The 25,327-nt window shown below is 36.2% G+C and overlaps 1 protein-coding gene across 1 annotated transcript in view; it reads right to left on the minus strand.

The window, feature by feature from the left end:
* The window catches only part of GPR156 (G protein-coupled receptor 156), a 1,210,147-nt gene that overhangs the window by 1,030,029 nt on the left and 154,791 nt on the right, over positions 1-25,327 (minus strand). The window contains exon 2 of the mRNA XM_044071505.1: positions 2,144-2,565. Coding sequence (XP_043927440.1) covers positions 2,144-2,260 — 117 coding nt within the window. The 5' untranslated portion in view covers positions 2,261-2,565. The remainder of the gene's footprint in view (positions 1-2,143; positions 2,566-25,327) is intronic.

The following is a 25,327-nucleotide window of genomic DNA, read 5'->3' on the forward strand; positions in this document are numbered from 1 at the left end:
TTGTAGTGCAATCTCGGATTTGGAATACATAATTAGCAGGGGGTGTGGGGAGGCTTGCCCCCCTGCAAAATGTCTGTAGAAAATCACCGGATGTCAAGGTAAGTTGGGTAATGTCGATAATGTCAAATTCGAATTAACAATACTACCACTTTTGTTGTTTTGAGTGAACAATGTTTTAATTTCTGACTTTTTTTTGAGTAAGTCATTACTCAAACAACTGTGTTTTAGCATTTTGATAGTAAACCTATATATATATATATATATATATATATATATATATATATATATATATATATACATATTTATATATAGAGAGCTTGCTTTCTCTGACTAGGCTGGAACCTTGTTAAGGGACTAAGAAACAAAGGCTTATACATGAAAGAAGGACAGCAAAAAAAATGGATAACCTAACCTATGGTATGATGACATCTTCAGCCCTTTACTAAGATAATTTTATATACCTTCTAGCCTCTCCCATTAATGGACAGAATATACACTTCAGCCCTCAGCATCAAGTCTGTAAAGGAAAAGCAAGCACCTTTACCACTCTTCCAGTTACAATTCAAGAACTGCATGTAAAAATATGCCTGGCATTTCTCTATTCAGTATATTAGAGGGTCAGCTCATGTTGGACAGTTTGGAGACAAAGCAAGAGAGACGAGATTGCGTTGGTTTGAATATGTGCTGAGGAGGGATGATAAGTATATTGGGAAAAAGATGCTAAGGATGGAGCTGCTAGGTAAGAGGAAAAGAGGAAGGCCTAAGATAAGGTTTATGGATATGGTGAGTGAGGACATGCAGGCAGTTGGTGTGACAGAGCAAGATGCAGAGGATAGGAAGAAATGGAAAGAGATGATCTGCTGTGGCGACCCCTAACGGGAAAAGCCAAAAGATGATGATGATTTCTCTATTCCTCCACACTGCCACCCACCTAAGCTAACCCTCCCCCCGGATAGGTGAGTCATCAATCAGCCATCAGTTTCATCCCTCCCTGGCCAGCTTTTTTAGCACCTGGCCCACTAATAATTCCTAGGCTGGCAAAAGCATAGTGAGAACTTAATTGTATCCTAGAACTCATAGATTCCTTGTAATAACAGTTAACGTGAAAGCCTTTACAAACATTTTCTCTTGGTTAGAAAATTATTCTTTCTGGAAAGCAACAACAAAGATATGCAAGTAAGAGGATTTTTTTTTGATTTAGCTAAGAATAATTCATCTAAGAAGAACAATCCTTTGGTCTGCAGTTTCTAAAGACAAAGGTACAGAAGGCATTTTTTTCAATTGTTAATTCTTTCAAGCACTGGATAATAAAGCAATAAGAGAGAAACATTTTAAACCAAAGAGCTCCAGTTGATTCCTATCTTTAATTACATGAAGGAAAGGACTTATTAAAGGAAAATGCTTCTTAAATAACTGCATGTATATAAAAAATAAAAATGAAATGGCTAATGCATTTTGCAGTAAAAGGCACAAAACAAGGCTTTCACATACAGAATGTATGTGTGTAAGTATTTGCATGCCCTTTTCCCCCATCTTCTAAAAAAGGGAGATAAGCAGAGACTCCTTACCTGCTCATGTAACAGTTCACATATTTGTGGCATATCCTTTCCACCACATACACCTAAGTATTATTTAATATTACATGAGTACACTTAACCAACAGTATGGTTCAAAGCTTTTGTTCCAGATGACTTAACTAAAAGAAAAGAAATATGCAGTACGTATGTGACTGAGCAACTTGTAGCTGTACAGATATTAATATGCAATGATACAAAACTGTTTTATTGCTACTGCAACCACAACAGAATAATAGATGTCCTGAAAGGCTTTGTTTGGCCACACTGGAGGCAATACAGTTTAACAAAAAATGTTATGGCTGTAGCTATATATATATATATATATATATATATATATATATATATATACATAAAATGTAAAATGTTCCATTTATTTTTGTTTTGCTATACATCGGTGGCCCCATTTTCTAAACTTGCATGTCTCAAAATAGATTGCATACAGTTTTCCTGTCTTGAGAATGCTACTGCACTCTGTAAAAAATAAACAGTTTGCTTGTATGATAGAAACCAAGTTCTAATTGTAAAGCAAGCTTAAATTTCTGATTTTAATGAAGTAAGATGCTTACATTCAACAGTTTGCATAGCTGCTGTAGAACATGCCAATTATCTTCATCTTTCATTTCTGGATTAGTAGTACAATCCATAGATCTACAAAGCTCAGTACAGTTCAAAGGATGCTCCATATCATTCCTCTGTCATTACAAATTCATAATTGTAAATCAATTTGCACATGCTGTAAATGAAAATTTTTCTTTTGCTTTCTGAGGTGACTTTTCCAGTGTATTGTTTAGGAGCTGTGCTCCTAATCAGAATTCACAAACTATCACATCGGGCATCCTTTTTTTAGTCGTCCTTCAGGTATACACCAGTACCAGCTGCCTACCACAAGAGGGCAGACATCCAATCCTTTAATAATCTCGCCATGCGTGAATCACCACACAGAACATCGTTGCCAAAGTCAGCTTTCAAATTATACTTGTGAAGAATGCTGCAATGTAGAAAAGAGACATGTTTAACACATTTGAACATCACACTGACTGCTTGAAAAAAAGTCATTTTTCAAATGGAGCACGACTGAACATGCAATAATTTATCAAATATTAAAAAATGCAATCTTCTATGTGCCATGGCAGTTTGTTTAGAAGAACACAGACCAGAGAAGTCTTGTAAAATAAAATTCAGAATAAATGGACCATACATAGAGCAGTAATTATGTACTTAGTTGTTAAGTACATACTGTAAAATCACTATAATAAAGCCAGTTATAATGCATTATCCAGTTCTGAAATGTGATTTTTATCCACAAGCTTTCAAACAAATAATAATGGGAACGTGTTAATGAAAATCCATGCACAGAATTACAATTTCTGAAATTCTTGTAACTTTTTTGTACTTTATATACATTTCATATTCTTTCCTCTCTTCTTCCTGGTTAAGCCTCTAGTTTTTTCCCTTTAAAAATTACTGAGGATGCTGGGTATTTCCTGAGCGTCTGGTTTAGTGTAAGCAGCATCCAGATGTATTAACATTTTTACTAGTTCATTTTTGGTCTAGAGTCCAAGGTAAGAAGAAACATCTCTCCTCCTGTGATAGGACATGACACCCCCCACCAATAGAAAGCAGACAATAGTTATGTATTGCCCCTTTGTAATCAGAAATGAAGGAAGCTGTCTATTTCACTTTTGACAATGGAGAAAAGTATGTACTACAGCACACATGACAGTTACTAGAGCAAATCCAATATAACTTAACTAGTATTACATATACAAACCTGGTCATGATAAGGGTGCAGCATGTCTAATGATAGGTGCAAGATTCATACGTGGAAGTAGTACTTGGTGTATTTTTGTCTTGTCTTGTCAAGTGTAGTTGCTGGGTGCTCATATAATAGACATTCTCAGGACTGGGGGTTGCTGATGCCCATCCTGATTTCAGTTTCTCTAAAAGAAAATTTAATCAAGGGCAGATTCATTAATACCTATATTAAGTGCACACTAAGTGTACATGATGTGTATTCAAGAACATCACTACCTCATTTTTTGTGCTTTCTAGTCACTCAGAAAGATTACACTAAGTGCACATATAGTCTGCACTTTGTGGTAACCTTTATGAATCCCCTCCATATTTACGTCTGCAAGAAAATCAGCAAGAAAACTAAAAGTAGAAGGAATAAGGTGGACGTTATGCTTGTCTTGTCTGTTCATTCAGAACGGTGTGCACTTATGTACACTTAGTGTAGGTGTTAATGAATCCTAGGGCAAGTCTAAGCTCTTCTGACATATGTACCATATCTCCTTGGCTAGTTGATAGCAACAATTTTCTGGAAACTCCTGTTAGGTAAACATCTAAAAGCTGACCCTCCAGTAATGGTTTCTAAGCCAGACAAGACCATAACAATCCTAAAGAAGTTCACCTAATTGCAAAGCTTAAATCAACAAGCATGACTGTTTCGTTACTATTATTTACTATTATATTCGTCATTAGCATTCAAAAACAAGCATGTTGATTGGTCAGCCCAACCAGTGTGCCCGTTGTAATCAGAGAATATACCAACGGGAAAAGGTCTGGTCTTTTTCTCGTTAGTATATCTCGTATTTTTACTTTTTTTTTTTTTTTACTTTTTTTAATACAAAACGAAAACAGAAGACATTTTACATTCAGGAGATGGCACAAATAGAAATAAAAGGATAATCAGGTATGTTCTACAAAACTTAAAAAACTTACCTGATTATCTTTTTTTTTGTCTTTCTCGAGTCTCCCTAACATAAAAAGTCTCCCAGGTTCTTCTCTCTCTTTCTTTTTTTTTTTATCGATTATAACAAAGAAAAAGAAGCAATGGAGATCTTCCTTTCTCCATTGCTACCTCTTCACAGCCCTGATGTACTGTGTGAGCATTGGAGCACAAGTCCCATATGCATGCGTAGTACATCAAAACAAGGCAGCCGCGGAAGAACAGTAATGCACCGTTTTACAAAGACATTATTTAAGAAAAGTAAATATTTTTTTCTTAAATAATATCATTGTATAATAGTGGTTGTGGTATACTGAAGATTTACCCAAGGTTGGCTTTATTTAATCACTCAGGCTTTGCCCTAATGATTAAACCACACCAACCGTGGGTAAATCTTCAATATACCACACTGACGTTGTCGGTTATTGCTATAGTTTAATACCCATGCTGTCTGATGTAAGTAAAGTAGCTCAGATGCTGTGTATTGTCCTAAGGACACTGTCTAAAGATAGGGCTCTTGTGGCATAGTGGAGCAATGTATTTTCACTTTTATTTCATTGGTTTTGCTTTCTTAATCATATAATCCATCAGGGCAGGACCTATTTTCAATAGAACCCCAGTGAGGAAAACTTTATATACCATCAATTTTAACAAATATTAGGTAAATTTCAGCAAGCTACACAATTAAAATGTCAAATGCACACTTTTGTGTAACATGGTAGCACAATCTGCACAAAATCAAAGAAATCACAAGATTATTGCACTATAACACAAGTACGAATCGATATATTACACCATTAATGACACAATAATTAAGACAATAAGAAGGAAATATGCAATAGATATGGAATCCTCTACAGCTGGCTGAGGTAAAATTCCACAAGCTTCATTTGTTCACAGAAAAAAAAAAAACATTGTAAGATAGAATGTCATACCTTGTTCTCCATAACAAATCACTGCCAATGTGTCTTTCGGCTTTTCCCGGTTAGGGGTCGCCACAGCGGAACTCCAGTCCGCTAATGATTGGCAGTTGATTTTTACGTACCAGCTTGCCAGGCCTGACGCACAACCTGCAATGAAGGTACACCCATTCATGCATGTCTCCACGCAGAAGACGCTCTAGCTGAGAATCGAACCGGACAGCATCTTACTGTGAGGCGACAACGCTACCGCAGCACCACTACCATGGATGTCAACAAATCACTGCCAATATGATTTCTAAATGTGTGCCAGAAATAATTAACTTCTTTGGGAGATTCCTTCCTTCTTTGAGTTGGTGCAGCTGTGGAGTTGGTATGTATAAATTCAGTTGTGTTGGGGCTTGCCCCCCCCCCCAATTGAGGGTACAGGGGGACTTGTGTCCACCTTGCAAAAAATGCTTAAAGTTATATTTTCACCATTCTGTGTTTCAGCATTATTTTTCAGTATTTTGGATTGCCAACTTGTGAAAATGAGAAATTCATAGCAGAACCATAGATATGTGACTGAGCACGATGTACAATTAATCACTGGAGAATTTGAAATAAATAAAAACGTACAAAAACAGATAAGAATAAGTGTGGAAATGTAAACACAGAGCATGAAATAATTGTGTATGAAAAATGAGCTAGTGAGGGAGAATTAACAGAAGACAGAATATTGGTAAGGAAGGAGGAAGACTGCAATACTAAGTATAAGGTGGAAAGAGCTGAAATCAAAGAGTAGTAACAGAGTAGGAGTGGTGAAATGAGGATTAAAGAAATGGAGGATAAAAAGAAGTGACAGTACAGAAAAGAGAAAGAAGATGAAAATAAGGGGATGCATGGATAACAAAGGGACAGGATCAAAGATATGGAGAATAACAGATGGGAGTAAATGATGGAATGAGAAAGCACATGCGTGAGTATGATGGAAGTGAAATAAAATGCAGAGATGGAATTCAAGAGTTAACAGAAATGAGCTATATTATGTTGGTGGGATTGTGACTAAATGAATGACTGAAGGCATATTGCTGCTTAGCTAACACACAAGGACATGATTTTAGTTATCTAAGATGAAGCAGGGTAGATTTTTGAAATGTAATAGTACAGAAGTGCAAATATTGAGGAATAATTAATTGTACAGCTTGGGTCCATAGGACCTCCAAAATGCTTTTTGTAATGCCGTATCTGAAGCACATCTACATAATTCAAATGTCCAGTGGGACAGTACTAACGACAGTGAAGGACAATATTACAGTTCACAGATTAAAGAGAGATATGACAGACAGAATTCTAGGATGAGTCGACCACTGCAGTTTATTTTCAGCACTAACAGTGGTGGGGTAGAGGTGATGACACAGTAGAAAATGTAGCAATGTTATTTAAACTGACTGGAATATCATGGAAAAAAATTAATACAGGAAAGGTTGTAACTCTTTTTTTAACATGTACTCCATTTTATTACTTAAATATTTGCAGTCTTAGTCCTTAATAAAACAAAGAAATTAAGAAACATAAAACAAACGATAGCAGTAGTAAACATCGGTCAAAAGAGAGTAGTGCAATACATAATGCAAACACGACTTCAGAAAGCCAAAATCATTCATGTCCATCCATTCATTGTCAACCCCTTTTTCCCATTTTGCACATGGGGTTGGGGTGTCACTTTCAACAGTGACAATCATCTTGAGCCAAGGTGTACACTGCCAGGTGGAGAGCCCTGCTGCAGAATCCCAACAATTATTATTCAGTTTATTTTTAGTGGTACGATATGCCATACAAACTCCCTATTGTTTACCTAAAAGGTGCTACTGAGTTTTAAGACTGAAATGTTTAAAAAATAAATGTATCAACTAATATAAACTCATGAGGTGGGGAAAGACTACGACAAACAAGTAGATGAAACCGCCAAAGTATTGCCATCCTCAAGGTAGTTTGCTGATGTTAACTTCATGAATAGTGTGGACTTCTTGGACTGATTAAATTAAGTAGGCATCGATTAGAAAAAAGCACTTCACTGAAAGTTCATGCAACACTACAGCTCTGCTTGAAATTTACAGATGCATGCAACGCCGCTTCTCTAGTTTGGAAATTAATGATCTTGGTGATGGCACATTGTCTCTAGGGGACTGCCTTTCACCAGTGGTTCTGTGCATTTTCACTTTTCACTAATATGTACATTATTCTTCTTCATAAACTTATGAACTTTAAAACTTTCTTTTAAGTACAGAAACATAAAGTTTTGAATGGTCTGTTGGCACTAGCATTGATCATATTACATGCTTAAGGACACAAGCTGAACATCCAGAAAGACCTGCTGGATTAATTAAATAAATAAAATATTTGTTAGAACAGGCCACTGCTTTCTACAAGCTTTTCCAGAGAAAGCATGCCATATAAGCATCTTGCTCATATTTTTACATAATTAAAGCAAAGAGCATCATCGATCAGTATAAAGATAACCCCTTAGGATAAACTGCTTAATAAGCTGTTTAGACATCAGACCTTGTCATCGATATAATTATAAATCATGTGTGAAAAAAAAATATAGAGGGAGACCCATTTATTATTTAGGGGCGCAACAGAAAAGGAGAAAAGGTGCACTCCACAAAAACAGACCTGAATTTGAATCTCACATTTCCACTTATCTGCTGTACGACTTATGGAGGTTATTTAAGCTGCTTGTGATAAAGGTTCTTCTCTGCAAAAAGAAAATACTACTGCATTAACTAAACTGCCCAGGAAGCTAGCTGTTAAATAATACTACTGCATTAACTAAACTGCCCAGGAAGCTAGCTGTTAAATAATATTACTGCATTAACTAAACTGCCCAGGAAGCTAGCTGTTAAATAATGCTACTGCATTAACTAAACTGCCCAGGAAGCTAGCTGTTAAATAATACTACTGCATTAACTAAACTGCCCAGGAAGCTAGCTGTTAAATAATACTACTGCAGCAACTAAACTGCCCATGAAGCTAGCTGTTAAATAATACTACTGCATTAACTAAACTGCCCAAGAAGCTAGCTGTTAAATAATACTACTGCATTAACAAAACTGCCCAGGAAGCTAGCTGTTAAATAATACTACTGCATTAACTAAACTGCCCAGGAAGCTAGCTGTTAAATAATACTACTGCAGTAACTAAACTGCCCAGGAAGCTAGCTGTTAAATAATACTACTGCATTAACTAAACTGTCCAGGAAGCTAGCTGTTAAATAATACTACTGCATTAACTAAACTGCACAGGAAGCTAGCTGTTAAATAATACTACTGCATTAACTAAACTGCCCAGGAAGCTAGCTGTTAAATAATACTACTGTAGTAACTAAACTGCCCAGGAAGCTAGCTGTTAAATAATACTACTGCATTAACTAAACTGCCCAGGAAGCTAGCTGTTAAATAATACTACTGCATTAATAAAACTGCACAGGAAGCTAGCTGTTAAATAATACTACTGCATTAACTAAACTGCCCAGGAAGCTAGCTCTTAAATAATACTACTGCATTAACAAAACTGCACAGGAAGCTAGCTGTTAAATAATACTACCGCATTAACTAAACTGCCCAGGAAGCTAGCTGTTAAATAATACTACTGCATTAACTAAACTGCCCAGGAAGCTAGCTCTTAAATAATACTACTGCATTAACAAAACTGCCCAGGAAGCTAGCTGTTAAATAATACTACTGCATTAACTAAACTGCCCAGGAAGCTAGCTGTTAAATAAATACTATTGCATTAACTAAACTGCCCAGGAAGCTAGCTGTTAAATAATACTACTGCATTAACTAAACTGCCCAGGAAGCTAGCTGTTAAATAATACTACTGCATTAACTAAACTGTCCAGGAAGCTAGCTGTTAAATAATACTACTGCATTAACTAAACTGCACAGGAAGCTAGCTGTTAAATAATACTACTGCATTAACTAAACTGCCCAGGAAGCTAGCTGTTAAATAATACTACTGTAGTAACTAAACTGCCCAGGAAGCTAGCTGTTAAATAATACTACTGCATTAACTAAACTGCCCAGGAAGCTAGCTGTTAAATAATACAACTGCATTAATAAAACTGCACAGGAAGCTAGCTGTTAAATAATACTACTGCATTAACTAAACTGCCCAGGAAGCTAGCTGTTAAATAATACTACTGCATTAACAAAACTGCCCAGGAAGCTAGCTGTTAAATAATACTACTGCATTAACTAAACTGCCCAGGAAGCTAGCTGTTAAATAATACTACTGCATTAACTAAACTGCCCAGGAAGCTAGCTCTTAAATAATACTACTGCATTAACAAAACTGCCCAGGAAGCTAGCTGTTAAATAATACTACTGCATTAACTAAACTGCCCAGGAAGCTAGCTGTTAAATAAATACTATTGCATTAACTAAACTGCCCAGGAAGCTAGCTGTTAAATAATACTACTGCATTAACTAAACTGCCCAGGAAGCTAGCTGATAAATAATACTACTGCATTAACTAAACTGCCCAGGAAGCTAGCTGTTAAATAATACTACTGCATTAACTAAACTGCCCAGGAAGCTAGCTGTTAAATAAATACTACTGCATTAACTAAACTGCCCAGGAAGCTAGTTGTTAAATAATACTACTGCATTAACTAAACTGCCCAGGAAGCTTGCTGTTAAATAATACTACTGCATTAACAAAACTGCCCAGGAACCTAGCTGTTAAATAATACTACTGCATTAACTAAACTGCCCAGGAAGCTAGCTGTTAAATAATACTACTGCATTAACTAAACTGCCCAGGAAGCTAGCTGTTAAATAAATAAAAACTGAAAAAAAATGTTTTCCTTTCTTACAAACACTAAATTATACTTATAGTTTTTAAATGTATAAACATTTACTGTAATCAATACCCTGACATTTTAGTCCCTGCAGAAGTTTAACATTCAGCTCTCTTCATATTTCAAAATGCTTCCTGAAAAAAATAACTGTTATATTTTACCAGTACTCCAAATAGTTCTTGATCACATAATACATCTGCCATTCAGTTTAATTCTTGAGGTCAGTTACATTTCGTCTTCTTTTTTCTCTCATTATTTTAACAGTTACATTAATAATGTAGTGATGATTTGACCTTAAATCTTTATCACCAATATGAAACTGACTTCAAGGTGGTTTGCATTATAGTATGTCATCATCATCATCATCATCATCTCCATTGTCCCCATTTTCTACATGGGGTTGGGGTGTTGTGTCAAATGTCGCAATCTCTCTCTATTCACTGCCACTCTCCTACCTTCTTTCATACTAATGCCTGACTGTGTCAGGTCCACCTCTTTGCTGGATAGCCTTGTTCCTTCTTGCCTTCTTCCTGTCTGTCCCAAATCTTCCTCACCAGATTGTCTTCTGCTTTTCTGTACAAGTGCCCGAAACACTACAGTCTGTTCTTTTTGAACTTTTCTGCAATTTGAGCTACACTGGCATATGCTCATATGTCCTCATTTCTCATTTCTTTGTTTGTCCCCCAGTGTCCAACCTACCACCCATCCTAGGCACTTTATTTCCATCACCTCTAGCTTCCTCTATTGCTCCACCTTTACTGCCCAGATTTCTGTACCATGCAGTAGTACTGGGTGCACCACTGGTTTATACACCTTACTCTTCAGCTTCTTTGGCATTCTCTAACATACACTACATCTAACATGCTGTGCCAGTTGGTTGCACCCATTTGGTTCTAGCTTTGACCTTCTCATTCAGACTTCCCTTCTCCTTAACCACCCCTCCCAGATACCTGAAGCTGTTAACCTGTTCCACTATATTCCCTTCTTATAGAAGAACCGAAAACTGTAGACCACAAAGGAAAGGAAGAAATCCACTAGTCACGAAACCAAGTTCAGCAGTTTATTTGTTAGCGCTTTCATGCACCTTCAATACGTGCACTTCTTCAGACAAATAAATCAAAAACATGGCTTGCTTAAATACAAAAAATATAATCATCAATTATCTTATTAAATAATTAATTAGACTGAATTATATAATTAACCTACCCAAACTTTTGTTAAAAAGACAACACCTAGAATATCGCCTAAAATTCATACAAATGCAGTTATATATCCTACAAATATATGTGCGTATATAAAAATATACAAACACACATATAAATAATTTTAAAATGCTTAAATTTATCTCATTTCAAGTTACAAAGAAATTATTATTTGAAAAAAACAAAAATAAATATATATCCAGGATAAATATCATGTGCTAAATGTTATTTAGTAAACTTGATAACCACTTTACCTATTAAAATTATCTTTCTAGAGCTTTTAATCTAAGTATACATTTTATAGAACACATGTCATTGATACCAGGGAAAACATATGCATTTGTACGTAGTTGCCACAACAATTCTTGTTCCTCTAATTTGAGGTGCCATGGTCCACCTCTTGGATTCTTAGGAACACTTTGGACTACTACAAACTGAAAACTATGCATGTTATACTCATTAATATGTCTTGCTAGTGCATTAACCTGAATATTTTTGGAAATCGCATAGGCATGTTCATATATACGTTGTTTGAGTTGTCGCTCTGTTTTCCCTAAATAAAACACTGGACACAATTTACATTTTGCTAAGTATACTATGCCTTGACTTTCACAATTATATTTGTCCTGCACAGAATACTCGTATCCATTAATAAAAAATGAAGTCCCTGTTAAAATATATTTACAGTATTTACATCTCCCACATTTAAACATGCCTTTAATGTTCTTACACTTTTGGTGTGGTGTCTCAAATAATCTCTTAATATTGGGACCATTTCTATAAGCTATCAATGGTCTATCTCCAAGAATTCTATTTAGAGTTGAATCTTGTGTGATGAGACCCCAATTCGAATTCAATATTGCTCTAATTTCATGTGAAATATCATTAAATTGTGTTAAAAAACTAGTTAAATACCTATTAGTTTTATTTTTATTCACATTTGTTACCGACTCATCATTATAAATACTTAATATAGAATCATCATTACCTTCATGTACCATGGCTCTATTATTAATAAAAATAGCACCCAACAGTTTTTTTGACCTTTTAAAAGTAATTTCTTGGATTAGACCATTGACCAACGATGTAGGATAACCACGATTATTAAACATATTAAATAAGACATTACATTCTTTAATAAAATCATCGTCATGAGAGCACATTCTTGACGCTCTAACTAGTTGGCCCTTCACCACACCTCTTTTTTGAAAATATGGGTGGTTACTTGCAAAATGTAAAAAGGAATTACTATAAAAGGGTTTACGATATATTAAAGTTCTGTAACAATGATTAGATGCATCCTTACACAAAGAAATATCCAAAGAATTAATTATTTCACTGTTAAAATTAAACGTAAACTCTAGAAAAGAGGTAAATGTGGACATAATGTTAACTAAATTTTGGGCATCTTCAGAATTACCATGATTAATAAAGAACATGCCGTCTTGGTAACGAGTATACCAGACAACTATATCTTTAAAAAGCTGATGTTCAAAAAGATAGGTACGTTCCCAAAAAGCCATCACAGAATTGGCAAAACTGCCACCACAAGGCGATCCCATTGCAACACCTGATTTTTGTACAAATAGCTCACCTTGAAACATAAAATAGTTGTTGTTAAGTACAATATCTATGAGTGAAATGATCAGATCCACTTCTTTGCCTGGAGTCTGTTTCGACAATAAGTAATCTCTCACCCATTCCATGCCTAAATTATGTGGAATAACAGTATATAGGTGTTTAACATCTACAGTAAGAAACCCATATGATGCATCAAATGGTATCCTGTTTAGATGTTCCAATACATGCCATGAATCACGACATATTTGAGTTTCTGTTTTTAAAATTTCTTTTAATTTTGTGTCGACCAGTTTTGCGCATGCATAGGTAATGGATATACGTGCGTCTATTATTGGTCGCAAAGGGGGATCGCTCATATTCTTATGGAGTTTAGGTACTCCAAAAATGACTGGTGTCAAAGGGGTAGGTATGGTTAAATAGTGATATGTGTCTATGGATATAACCCCATCAATAAACAGATCACTTAATTGTGATTTTACGCGTTGATATGCCTGATTAAACTCATTTAACGAAACTTTGTCGTAGTTAGATGTAAATAACATCTTATACATTCTATTCACATAATCATCATCATCCATAAACACTGCCCCCCATCCATTGTCAGGTTGCATAACACGAATGTTATGAGCCTTTACATACTCGATGAACTGCTTATGTTCCATTGAAATGTTACATTTATGAGTTTCAGGTTTACTGTAATAATTAGTTACCAATGACCTAAGATGAATCTCTGTAATTTTTTCAAAGGCTACTAAATTAATGTCCAACGGAGGATTAAAAACACTGGACACATATTCATTTGTTGAAAAATGGCTGGAATTATTAAATAATGTATTTAAATTAAGCTTCCGAACAAACACTTTCAAATCACATAACAAACGGCCAAGATTAGGCTTTAAATTGGGTATAAAATGAAATCCCTTCGTTAAAAATTCAACCATATCTTGTGCAATAATCATCGAAGAATAATTATATACATTAAAGTCGCCGTTATTACTAAACAAGATAGTCAAGTTGTCAATGTTGTCCATCATGGTTACCTCCTGCGTCGGTTGTTCCTCTTGCGTTGTTGACGCTGGTATTTGTTTGGACCCGTTGTATGAGTTGTCACCTTGGGGCCACCTCTGTGAAAATCCTGATTGTTATTTATATTATTGGCTTGTTGTTGATTATAGTTTTTCTTTTTAATTCTGTCACTGCGACGTACACCATTGTCCGTCGCTGTGTTATTTGATTGTGCTAAGTCCATGATGTCATCAGATATGGACAAACCCATTGCACTAGTTTCCATGGCAACTGAAGGATCCACAAAGTCCCTGTTTTGATTGTACGGTGGATCTGGGTAAGCCCGACCTTGTTGATAGGCAAGCTTATCCCTATTAATTTTACGTATTTTAGTCTCATGTATTTTTTGTAATAATGATTCAATACTTGAAAAACTACGCTTATATTCATATTGATAACGTACAAAGTCAGGGTCAGATACAATCCCATTATCAAGAGCCTCAAGTTGTTGTTGCAAGTCAAGTATCTGTTGTTCATATTGTTTAACAAGCAACTCTAAGAATGCTATGCCCTGTTTATCAAAGAACTGAATAAGCTGTTGGTGAAACTCTGAATTTTTGATTACACCTGATGGGTATTTCCACTGTCGCAACCCCTTAGGTATAATCTGTAACTTGATACATTCCCTTAAATACAAAATTTCGATTTGCAGTTTCTTAAATTTAAGTAATTTCAAGTCAAAGTCTTTAAGTCGTAAAACAATATCATTGACCTGTTGTTGTGGTAACCCATTTTGCGAAGAACTATTCGAGTCATTGCCACTAAATATATTTGGTAAAATAAGAAAATTCTGCAAAAGCGGAGGGCTACCTTGTTGATTGTCAGTCATATCAGCATGGTTTAAATTATTGACTGCACCGAGGGAATTATTATTATTTGTTTGAGTATTGTTAAATACATTCATAGCAACATTTTGCTGTACTGTACCTTGCCGTTGTGCTGGAGTAAGCAAGGATATATTAGAATCAGTTGAAACTGCACCACTGGTATTAAAAACAGCACTTGCTTTAGGTCTAACAGCTACTTGATTCACCTGTTCAGACATTCTCTTCGACAGGTCATCAACCTTCTGAGTGAGCTGTTGGACCAAGGCCGTTAGGGCACCAATAGCTTACGTTTGCGAGTTGAAATTGGCACCCTCGTTGTTAGACTGTAGAGTAGGACTTTGAGTAAACAAAGGTTGTGACTGCGAGGTATTGCTGCTTTCCACCATAAGCACAAAAAAACAGAAGAACCGAAAACTGTAGACCACAAAGGAAAGGAAGAAATCCACTAGTCACGAAACCAAGTTCAGCAGTTTATTTGTTAGTGCTTTCATCCACCTTCAATACGTGCACTTCTTCAGACAAATAAATCAAAAACATGGCTTGCTTAAATACAAAAAATATAATCATCAATTATCTTATTAAATAATTAATTAGGCTGAATTATATAATTAACCTACCCAAACTTTTGTTAAAAAGACAACACCTAGAATATCGCCTAAAATTCATACAAATGCAGTTATATATCCTACAAATATATGTGTGTATATAAAAATATACAAACACACATATAAATAATTTTAAAATGCTTAAATTTATCTCATTTCAAGTTCAGGTTAATGCACTAGCAAGACATATTAATGAGTATAACACACATAGTTTTCAGTTTGGAGTAGTCCAAAGTGTTCCTAAGAATCCAAGAGGTGGACCATGGCACCTCAAATTAGAGGAACAAGAATTGTTGTGGCAACTATGTACAAATGCATATGTTTCCCCTGGTATCAATGACATGTGTTCTATAAAATGTATACTTAGATTAAAAGTTCTAGAAAGATAATTTTAATAGGTAAAGTGGTTATCAAGTTTACTGAATAACATTTAGCACATGATATTTATCCTGGATATATATTTATTTTTGTTTTTTTCAAATAATAATTTCTTTGTAACTTGAAATGAGATAAATTTAAGCATTTTAAAATTATTTATATGTGTGTTTGTATATTTTTATATACACACATATATTTGTAGGATATATAACTGCATTTGTATGAATTTTAGGCGATATTCTAGGTGTTGTCTTTTTAACAAAAGTTTGGGTAGGTTAATTATATAATTCAGTCTAATTAATTATTTAATAAGATAATTGATGATTATATTTTTTGTATTTAAGCAAGCCATGTTTTTGATTTATTTGTCTGAACAAGTGCACGTACTGAAGGTGCATGAAAGCGCTAACAAATAAACTGCTGAACTTGGTTTCGTGACTAGTGGATTTCTTCCTTTCCTTTGTGGTCTACAATATTCCCTTCTTATCTCAGTTCTCAGCTTCTTCTGATTTCCCCCATTTGCTGCCATTACAGCTGTCTTATCTGTACTCTGTTTCATCCTGTGTGCCTTCAGTTTTGCATTCCATTCCCCCTACCCTTTGTAAAATTCTTGCTCAGAGTTGACATGTAATGCCACGTCACCTTTGTTGATCTGTCCCCTCTGACATGTTTGCTAATCTAGTCCATCACCAGTATGAACAGCAGTGGGTGCAGAGATGAACCCTGATACATACCCACTCTAACTGGGAAACCACACTGCTTGTGCTGGAGTCATTGGGTCCATGAACATTGCTTGCACTAATTCTAACCATGTTTCTGGGACTTCAAACGACTGCAGGACTGCCCACATCAGCTTTCTTGACCTTGTCATATGCTTTCACTAAGTCTAGGAATGCCCATTTATCAATAACGCTCTCCAGAATTCTGATGCAATGTGACAGGAGTTTGATACCTCTGTATTGACCACAGTTGTGGATGTCCCCTTTGTTCTTGAACACTGGCACTAGTATGTTTATTATCTAGTCATCTAGGATATGCCTTTCTCTCCATATTGCTATGAGTACCCTCAGGTGCCATTTTTCCCCATCTCACCCAACATCTTTATCATATCTGCTGTGACCTTAACTGAGCCTGCTGCTTTCCCTGAATTCATTTTTCTTAGTGCTGTTCTTACTTTTTCCATGGTGGCTTCTCTTTTTCTTTCATTGTAGGCTGTGTCTGGAGCATTACAACTTCAGTGGGGTTTTCTTCACTCAGAAGCTGCTGGAAGTATTCCTTCCATCAGTCGTTGGATGTCCTGTGGACAGTGAGCACATTGTTGCTGGCATCCCTTATAAAGGGTGTCTGACTATCTTCTTTATCTTTCTTGCCTTGCAACCTGATATAATTTCTTTGTGCCATCTACTGAGTCACTTTCCAGAAGATGGTAGAGTGCCTCTGATGTCTTGTTCTTTGCTATTGCAACTCCTTTCATAGCCTCTTTGTTAACCAACCAGTATTCCTTCCTAGCCTGGTCCATCTTTTCTATATTTCACTCTTTCCTGCACTCCTTTCTTTTGACTACTTCCAGGACTTCTGCATTCCACCACCAGCTTTCCATATGTACCTTATCTCCATCCTTGACTTGGCCGCATATCTCATCTGTAATCCTCACACATGCTCTTTTGAGGTGCTGCCATTCTTTTTCAACTCTATGTATTTCCTCTTCTTCTTGAGGTGGTAGAGTAATTCCGTGAACTGTTGTGCTTTCTCTCCAGTCAACCTCCAGGTCTTCAGACTCGTGTCTGTTGACCTTAGAGTCTTCTCTAACTGCTGCTTACAGCTGATTGTGGCAACCAGTGGTTTACGCTGTGGGACATCTGCTTCACTGGGAATAACTTTGCAATTGCTGATTCTAGCCCAGTGCCCTTTGCTTTAGTAGGTGGAAGTCTCCCTGAGTGGCATGTTAGCCACCCGTTCATGTCATCTTGTGAACTATGTGTTGGCTACTATCCAGCAATTTGCCAGACAGAAGTCTAGAATGGCTTCTCCTTCTTCTGTTGCCAAACCCATGTGGATCTAGGCAGTCCATGTATCCTGTTCTGTCTGTCCTATTATGTGCATTCAGGTCACACATGTATTATGGTATATGTCGGAAGCAAAATTACTCCAAGGTAAACAGGATCTGTTATCAAAAGGTTATATTTACCTGGAATTGCATTTTATTATTTTTTCATGTCTCTGCAAATATCCATAAAGTGTTCCTGCAGTTTAGCAAATAAATTCTTCAACAAAATGGAATTAATATGCTTTTACTGACACATGAAGACTGATCTTAAAGTCTATTGCCCTCATCTAATTTCTGTTCAAATGGTGCTGACCATCTTATGATTTTGCCCTAGTGAAGTGGTATTTACTTATCTAATCTTCAGCCCATCATAATTTTTATTTCATTCAGTCAAGAAGGGAAAATATGTTGTGTTCTACCAATCCAAAAATAAATAAATAATAAGCTATATACCTACACAAACAGAGCCCAGTGGTACAACAGGTTGGGTTATCACCTCACAGCAAGGGGATCCCTAGTCTGATTCTCAGCTGGGAGGCCTTCTGTGCAGAGTCTGTATGTCCTCCCTATGTTTGTGCGTTTTTTCCTCCAGGTGCCCCAGTTTCCTTCTACATTTTAAAATCATGCAGTAGCTAAATTGGACACTCTAAAGTAAATGTGGATGCAAGTGCATGTGTGTTGTATGGAAGAACAACAGCAGTAAGGATAGCCAGCATGTGGTGTAAACATTGGTTCTAGATGATGTCCGTTGTGATGTGACACCCTGACCCCTTGTGCAAAAATAGGAAAAGGGAGTGATGGATGAATGCATGCCTACAGGAAACAGGATGCTCAAATGTTAGTAGCATTCAATGACATAAATATACTTAACATATAAAATGTTCTGTGAATAAGTTAGTGCAGAAACAGTAGAAAACTGATGTTTTACATTCTTTTTGTACACAGTACACCATCTGAAAAATAAAGTATGTGTGATTAGAAGGAATATGCTCTTTCATCCTTTATACTCACGTTAAATAGGTTCATATGCAAGTACTAGGCTAACTGCCCTTGTGGGTCATTTTAAGCCTAGCCAATTTACCTTTTTGTTCTTGAAATATCCTATCCATTTTTTTAGATTAACCTTATGTAGTGTATGTTAGCATTAGGTCTGAAAAAGTTCCTTTAATGAAAGGTGACGAAAGCGCTAACAATAAATTTTATTTCCTTTAAGTTACGGCATTTTTTTCTGGCTTCAAGATTTGCCTTGTTTGTTTCTTTCCATTTTTTACCAAGTTAGATTAGCCTTACCCATACGATGGTCGATAATTATATATTATCCCTAATGAGAATAACTGTGATCATATCATAGATAGTTTGAGGGGACCCATGCATGGGATAAAGCATTTAGGAGCTTCCTCTGTCCATCAGTCATGCAGGGGCAGTCCCGGGGTTGATTTTCTGTTTCCCATCCATAGATCTAAGTTGCACTTGAATATGGACAGGGATAAAGTTTGATTCATGTGGCTGGGGAGTCTGTTCCACAGCAGCAGTATCCTTTGCAAAACATATCTGTCCCTCCAAACCATTCTGTTGATGTTGCAGAAGAGGTTTAGAGCTTTAGACTGAGTATTTCTGATGCCATTTGACTTTCTGATATGCAGCAAATCCATCAGTAATGGATTGGGGGATGCTTTATATGCCAGACACAGGTCACCTCTTAGCAGTCTGTAGGATACTGAGTATAGTGACAGGTCTTTGAGTTACTCCATGTAGGATACATTGATTAGACCTTGTATCCTTTCAAGTAAGGTAACTCTGTGGGAGTTTCAGTTGCTGCATGTGTCTGGTCAGATACATGATGAGGGGACATTATATTCAATGACTGGCCTAATAAGGGTTGAATAAAGGGGGACAATTACATCCCTAGATCTAGACACAATCCCTTTGTTTATAAGCTGTGCAATATAAAAGGACTTTCTTATAATACAGACATATGTTGGTCAAAAGTTAGGCCACTCTGCACATAAGTTCCCAAATCCCGAACAACTGGGTCAACTCTTAGGGACTTATTTTCACAATGATGGTTAAGTTTATCAGGTTGGGATTGCCTAACAAAGGTATTATGGGGTGAAAAATGTCTTTGCCAATAATTGAAATCCTAGAGGGGACAGATGCAGGCCATCCTTGGTGAAGCAGTGTAGTCTGTCAATCATATCCTTGCAGACAGACAAATATTGGGTCACCTTTGAATTACACCAAAAACTAAGCCAATTATTGAACTCAATTATTTTTTGCTCATATTGTGGCATCATCATTGGAGGAGGTAGAGCACTGCTCAGTGCTAGGCTCATGCCTACCTTGCACACATAAACTGAGAGTTCCTTCATGTCTCTCTTCATATAGTCCAGGGAGGTACACCTCAAGTCATTGACACCAGCATGAACTATGACAGAGTCTTACTAGTACCTGTTGTTCAAGGACTTGAGTGCAATGTATGATCTGACAGATCGTGGCACTAGACAAGCAACTAAACATTAATTAATATTAAAGCATTATTTATTTATTTATTTTACATTTGTTAACCGGGAGAGTCCAACTGGATATATGTCCATTTTCAGTGGAGGCCCGGGGAGAAAAGCTCCAGAGCAGTAAAATCATTAACAACAGAAAGACATGTTAAACAAAAGGTTCCTTAGACAATGTATAGAGTACACAATTTTGATACATCTTATAGAAGTATAGTACAAATATGATAGTGAGTTAACCAGAGAGTGTATATGCCAACATTCACAGGCTATGTTAATATATACATGTTATAGAGGTGTTTAACAGCAAGTATGACAGGAGGATAGAGTGGATAACTTCCATAACACATTTCTACACGTGACAGACATGTTTATGTCCTTTAAGTTTCTTTACAGTGTTCAGTGGTACTATTACCCCATGCAGACATTACAAAATCAGTAGATAAGCTGTTACTCTAATAGCTGGAGACAGAGACATATGAGTTACTATCCAGGGGTAGTACAGGTACATAATCTGTGATTCAGGAAGTGTGCTTTGAGTAGTTTTTTGAATTTGGTGGTGGAGTTGTTATTTATTATTTGGGCTGGAAGAGAGTTCCAGATTTTAGAGATGAAGTGGCTATAAAGGATCTACCTGCCTCATTTTTAAAGTTTGTTACCTTAAGGAGGTGTTGGGTACTTGATCTCAGGGATCTGGTAGTGGTGTAAGGCTGGAGCAGTTGCTGCAGGGCTGGTGTGTTGCCTTGATGATGTAGTACTGTGTGAGCAAGTGCTTGTTGGTTGACTTGAAGGGTCAGTGGGAGTTCTAGCCAGCTGAGTTTTTTTTAGGCTTTCACAATGGTGGGTTCTAGAAGGTGATCCCGTGGCAAATCTGGCTATTTTATTGCAGCAGCTATCTAGTTTGTTGAGCTCAGTTTTTTGAAGATTGGTAAGCATGGGGGAGGCATAAAGTAGGGTTGATAGGAGGTGTGTCCTGGCTGTGGTAACCTTAGAGTGACTGGTGAGAAACTGTTTGTTGAGATAGAGTACCTCATTTTTCTCTGGACTCTTTTTATGGTCTGGGAAATATGAATGCCAAATCTAAGGCTATTGTCAGTTTCGAGGCCTAGCAGTTTGGCGTGACTGCTGGGTGTGATGGTGGTGTTGTTATGAGAGGAGAATGAAAAGTTAGATGAGGAGGGTGGAGATCTATGAGGGCTGAAGAGGAGTAATTTAGTTTTGGCTGGGTTTAGAATGAGGTTTTGGTTACTGATCCATGTTTCTGCCAGGGAAAAGCATTCTTGTGTTAGGGAGAGGAGGTGGTCAAGGGAGTTGGTTGCCCAGATTATTAAATAAAGGATATCTGTAGAACCCTACAAAAATATATAACTTATCAAGCTAACCAAAGGAAAACATGTGACTAAAAATTATATATAATATAACCTGTATTACATGGCTGATGTATGTTTTATGCCATTTTGTCTGATGCTTTCTCAAGATCAGACAATCTGGTTAACAATATAAATGTATTTTAACTTAAGCTAGCCTAAAGCTGTAACATTTTGTCTAACAATATCCCTCCTTCAGCCTATCTCTAATGACAATAATTCTAAGGTACAATGAGGAATCATTCATAGTCTTTTTAAGCCTGGAAATTCCAAACAATTTGAGACTAAGGGGTTATTTTACCTCACTGTAAGTGCCTTCAATGGTATTTTAATCCAGACATGCATTATCTTCTCAGACTCTGCTGGCAATTCAGCAAAGAGGCCCATGCGTGTGTGCATGCACATGAGTGTGTATTTTCTTACTGAAGTATTCCAATTTTGTGGCATACCATTCTTCACATGTAATGACTATGTCAACACCATCATCACCTAACCAGAAGGCTCTCAAGGTTTTGCTGTTCTGCTGGTACCTTTTCCTCTCACAGAAGGCCTTCAGTATTTATAAAGGCAAAGGAAATTATTATCTTAACAGCATCCTGAATATCAACAAACTGATAGAAATAATTAATACAGGGATAACAGATGCACATTCCATCTTCCACCAACTCCTTATTTTTGGATGTTCTCACTTCTTGATGACATACCTGTAGGCATCTAATTTTCTGTTCTTTCTCCTTACACTATCCTCCTCCCTTTTGCCTGTAGCTTATAGCACTTACTATCTACCATGTCTGCCTTTTCCTTATATTCTCACTCTTTTTTCTTGGTACTTCTCTCATTTTTGTTTTTAGTAAAATTTATAATTTAGTTTCAGAATAATCACATTAAGACCCATCTATATTTAAATAAATTGTAGATACTGTATGTCCTGTGAAAGTGTTGCGTTAGCCAATTCTGATTCATTGTAATTATTGCAATCACTTTCCTACTTATTGTACCTTGTGGCTCATAGGTTCATAGGTATGTACAAGGCTAGCTGCTTTTCTGGGCATTTTAAGCCTAGCCAGTTTCACCTTTGTCTGCTTGAAATAACCTATCCCATTTGGTTATAGTTTGGCCTTACGCATCCCATGGTATCTCATGTTATGCCTGAAACGAAAGGAGACTTTGGACCAGAGAACCTACCCAAATCTATAATTAAAAAGTTAAATAAATACATACATACAAACATAAATAACTAAATAAATAAACAAAATAAATATTCTGAAAACTACTTGACTTTATTACCTAATATGTTCAGAAATAAACTTTAAATCACATGCACAAAACCATACAGTTTATTCAGTACAGAATGATGTGTCATAAATAATGAAAATGAATGCTCTACATGTCTATTCCTGTCAGAAATCATAATCTAATTCTATAATCTTCCTCTTGGGGTTCATATGTCCATATTTTAAAATATTCAATGTTCCTGCAAAAAAGTGATTTAGGCTGGTTATTGGTTTCCCGAAGGCAATCCATACAAACCTGTCACTGAGGCCCCTATGCCACATAAAATGTGATATCTGGTTATGTAATGTGTACCTGAAATGCATGTTTTCCAGTGACATGGAAAGGTACATAAATTTGTGACCTTTTTTCTATAACATGCAATTATATATATATATATATATATATATATATATATATATATGTATGTATATGTATATATATATATATATATATATATATATATATATATATATACACAAACACACACACACACGTATATATATATATATATATATATATATATATATATATATATATATATATATGGGTCTACCTGATAACACCGACACACCAAAACACTGACAACGAAATAGCCGGCACGACAAAACCGAAAGTTGAAAAACACGAAACTTCACATGCCCGACAAACCACAATCCCGACAATCAACAAAACAAATAACTTTCCTGAAAAACACACACACAACACAAGCACACCAAAAACCTTACAAACCTACACTAAACCTTACATACACAACTATATATGCACTAACCTTAACCCAAACCCAAACCCTAAGGTCTGTCACTATCGCACACTTACCTTACCTGCACCCTAACCCTAACTCACTTAATCCGCCCCTAACCCTTAAGTGTGTCACTATCGCACACTTACCTTACCCGCACCCTAACCCTAACTCACTTAATCCGCCCCTAACCCTTAAGTCTGTCACTATCACACACTTACCTTACCCGCACCCTAACCCTAACTCACTTAATCCACCCCTAACCCTTAAATCCATCACTATCGCACACTTACCTTACCTGCACCCTAACCCTAACTCACTTAACCTGCCCCTAAACCTAAAGTCCGTCACTGTCACACACTTACCTCACCCGCACCCTACCCTAACGTCCGTCACTATCACACACTTACCTTACCCACACCCTGACCCTAACGTCTGTCCCCTATTGCACACTTACCTTAACATGTCCATGTTCTCAGCGTCGGGATTGTCAACTGTCGGTCTTCTCTGTTGTCGATTTTCCGGTATCGGTTATCTCGCTTTTGGTCATTTGCAGTTTCGGTAAATTCAGGTAGACCCATATATATATATATATATATATATATATATATATATATATAGATAGATATAGATAGATATAGATATAGATATAGATATATATAGATATATATATAGATAGATATATATATATATATATATAGAGGGAGAGAGATACTAGTATACACAGACACTATATAGTTTTTGTGTTCTGCTAGGAAATAATGCAGTTATATATATGATGCGAAGCACAAGGCAGTCATGTAAAACTGTACTTGCTCTGTTCTGTGATTACAAGAGCTGTGAGTACTCCTAGGCCAGTAAGCTAGAGGTGCAGCTGTGCTATTAGATGTGTTAAAAGATAACCAATTAAGCATAGATAAACAAATGCTTTAGTATGTAAATGCAAAACTCTGATTATCCACATCTGTAGCTGTCATTGCTTGTATTCTGAAATTTCAGTTACTGTAGCTTATGACTCAGTAACTATTTCAGTTCTTAACTACCTAAAAATAAGTCTAATTATTTGGGAGACCATACCTATAGTGGCCATCAGATTTATGATATTTTAGATTAAAGATAAATGTGTTGGTGGGCAGTGGAGTGGACCCAAATACCATAGACCCTGTCCACCATCAAACTTAACACATGAAATAACATTTTCAGAGACACTAAACACTGGTACCCTGTCAGTTTAGTTAACATTATCTATGGCACCTTAGGCACACTGTTATTGTTGTTTGGATATTTCTGTTAAATGCTATGGTCCAGAATATAAATACTGAGTATAGGAATATTAGTTCATTACTTTCATTATTAAACAATATTACATAATACACAATATAATACTAGTTAAGTATTGCTTAAAGTAATTAAGATTATGTGTATTTTCCTCCCTACAGAATGACTCCATATTTCTACATAATATAAACTATAACATAACGGCTTCTTCCCCTCTAGGGTGTTTCCCCTGTGGTAAGCTTATTCAGTGTACAGCATGTTATGGCTGAATAAAATTTCAGGATACTTTCTTTAGGAATTTGGCTCCCTTGCTCTTACATCTTTTTGCTTTTCTCATTTGAAATTTTCTTGCTAAAGGAAGCACACATAAAAAAGTATCTAG

This window comes from Protopterus annectens, chromosome 5.part0, assembly GCF_019279795.1.
Source record: "Protopterus annectens isolate FY-2018-M chromosome 5.part0, PAN1.0, whole genome shotgun sequence".
NCBI classification, from domain to species: Eukaryota; Metazoa; Chordata; order Ceratodontiformes; family Protopteridae; genus Protopterus; species Protopterus annectens.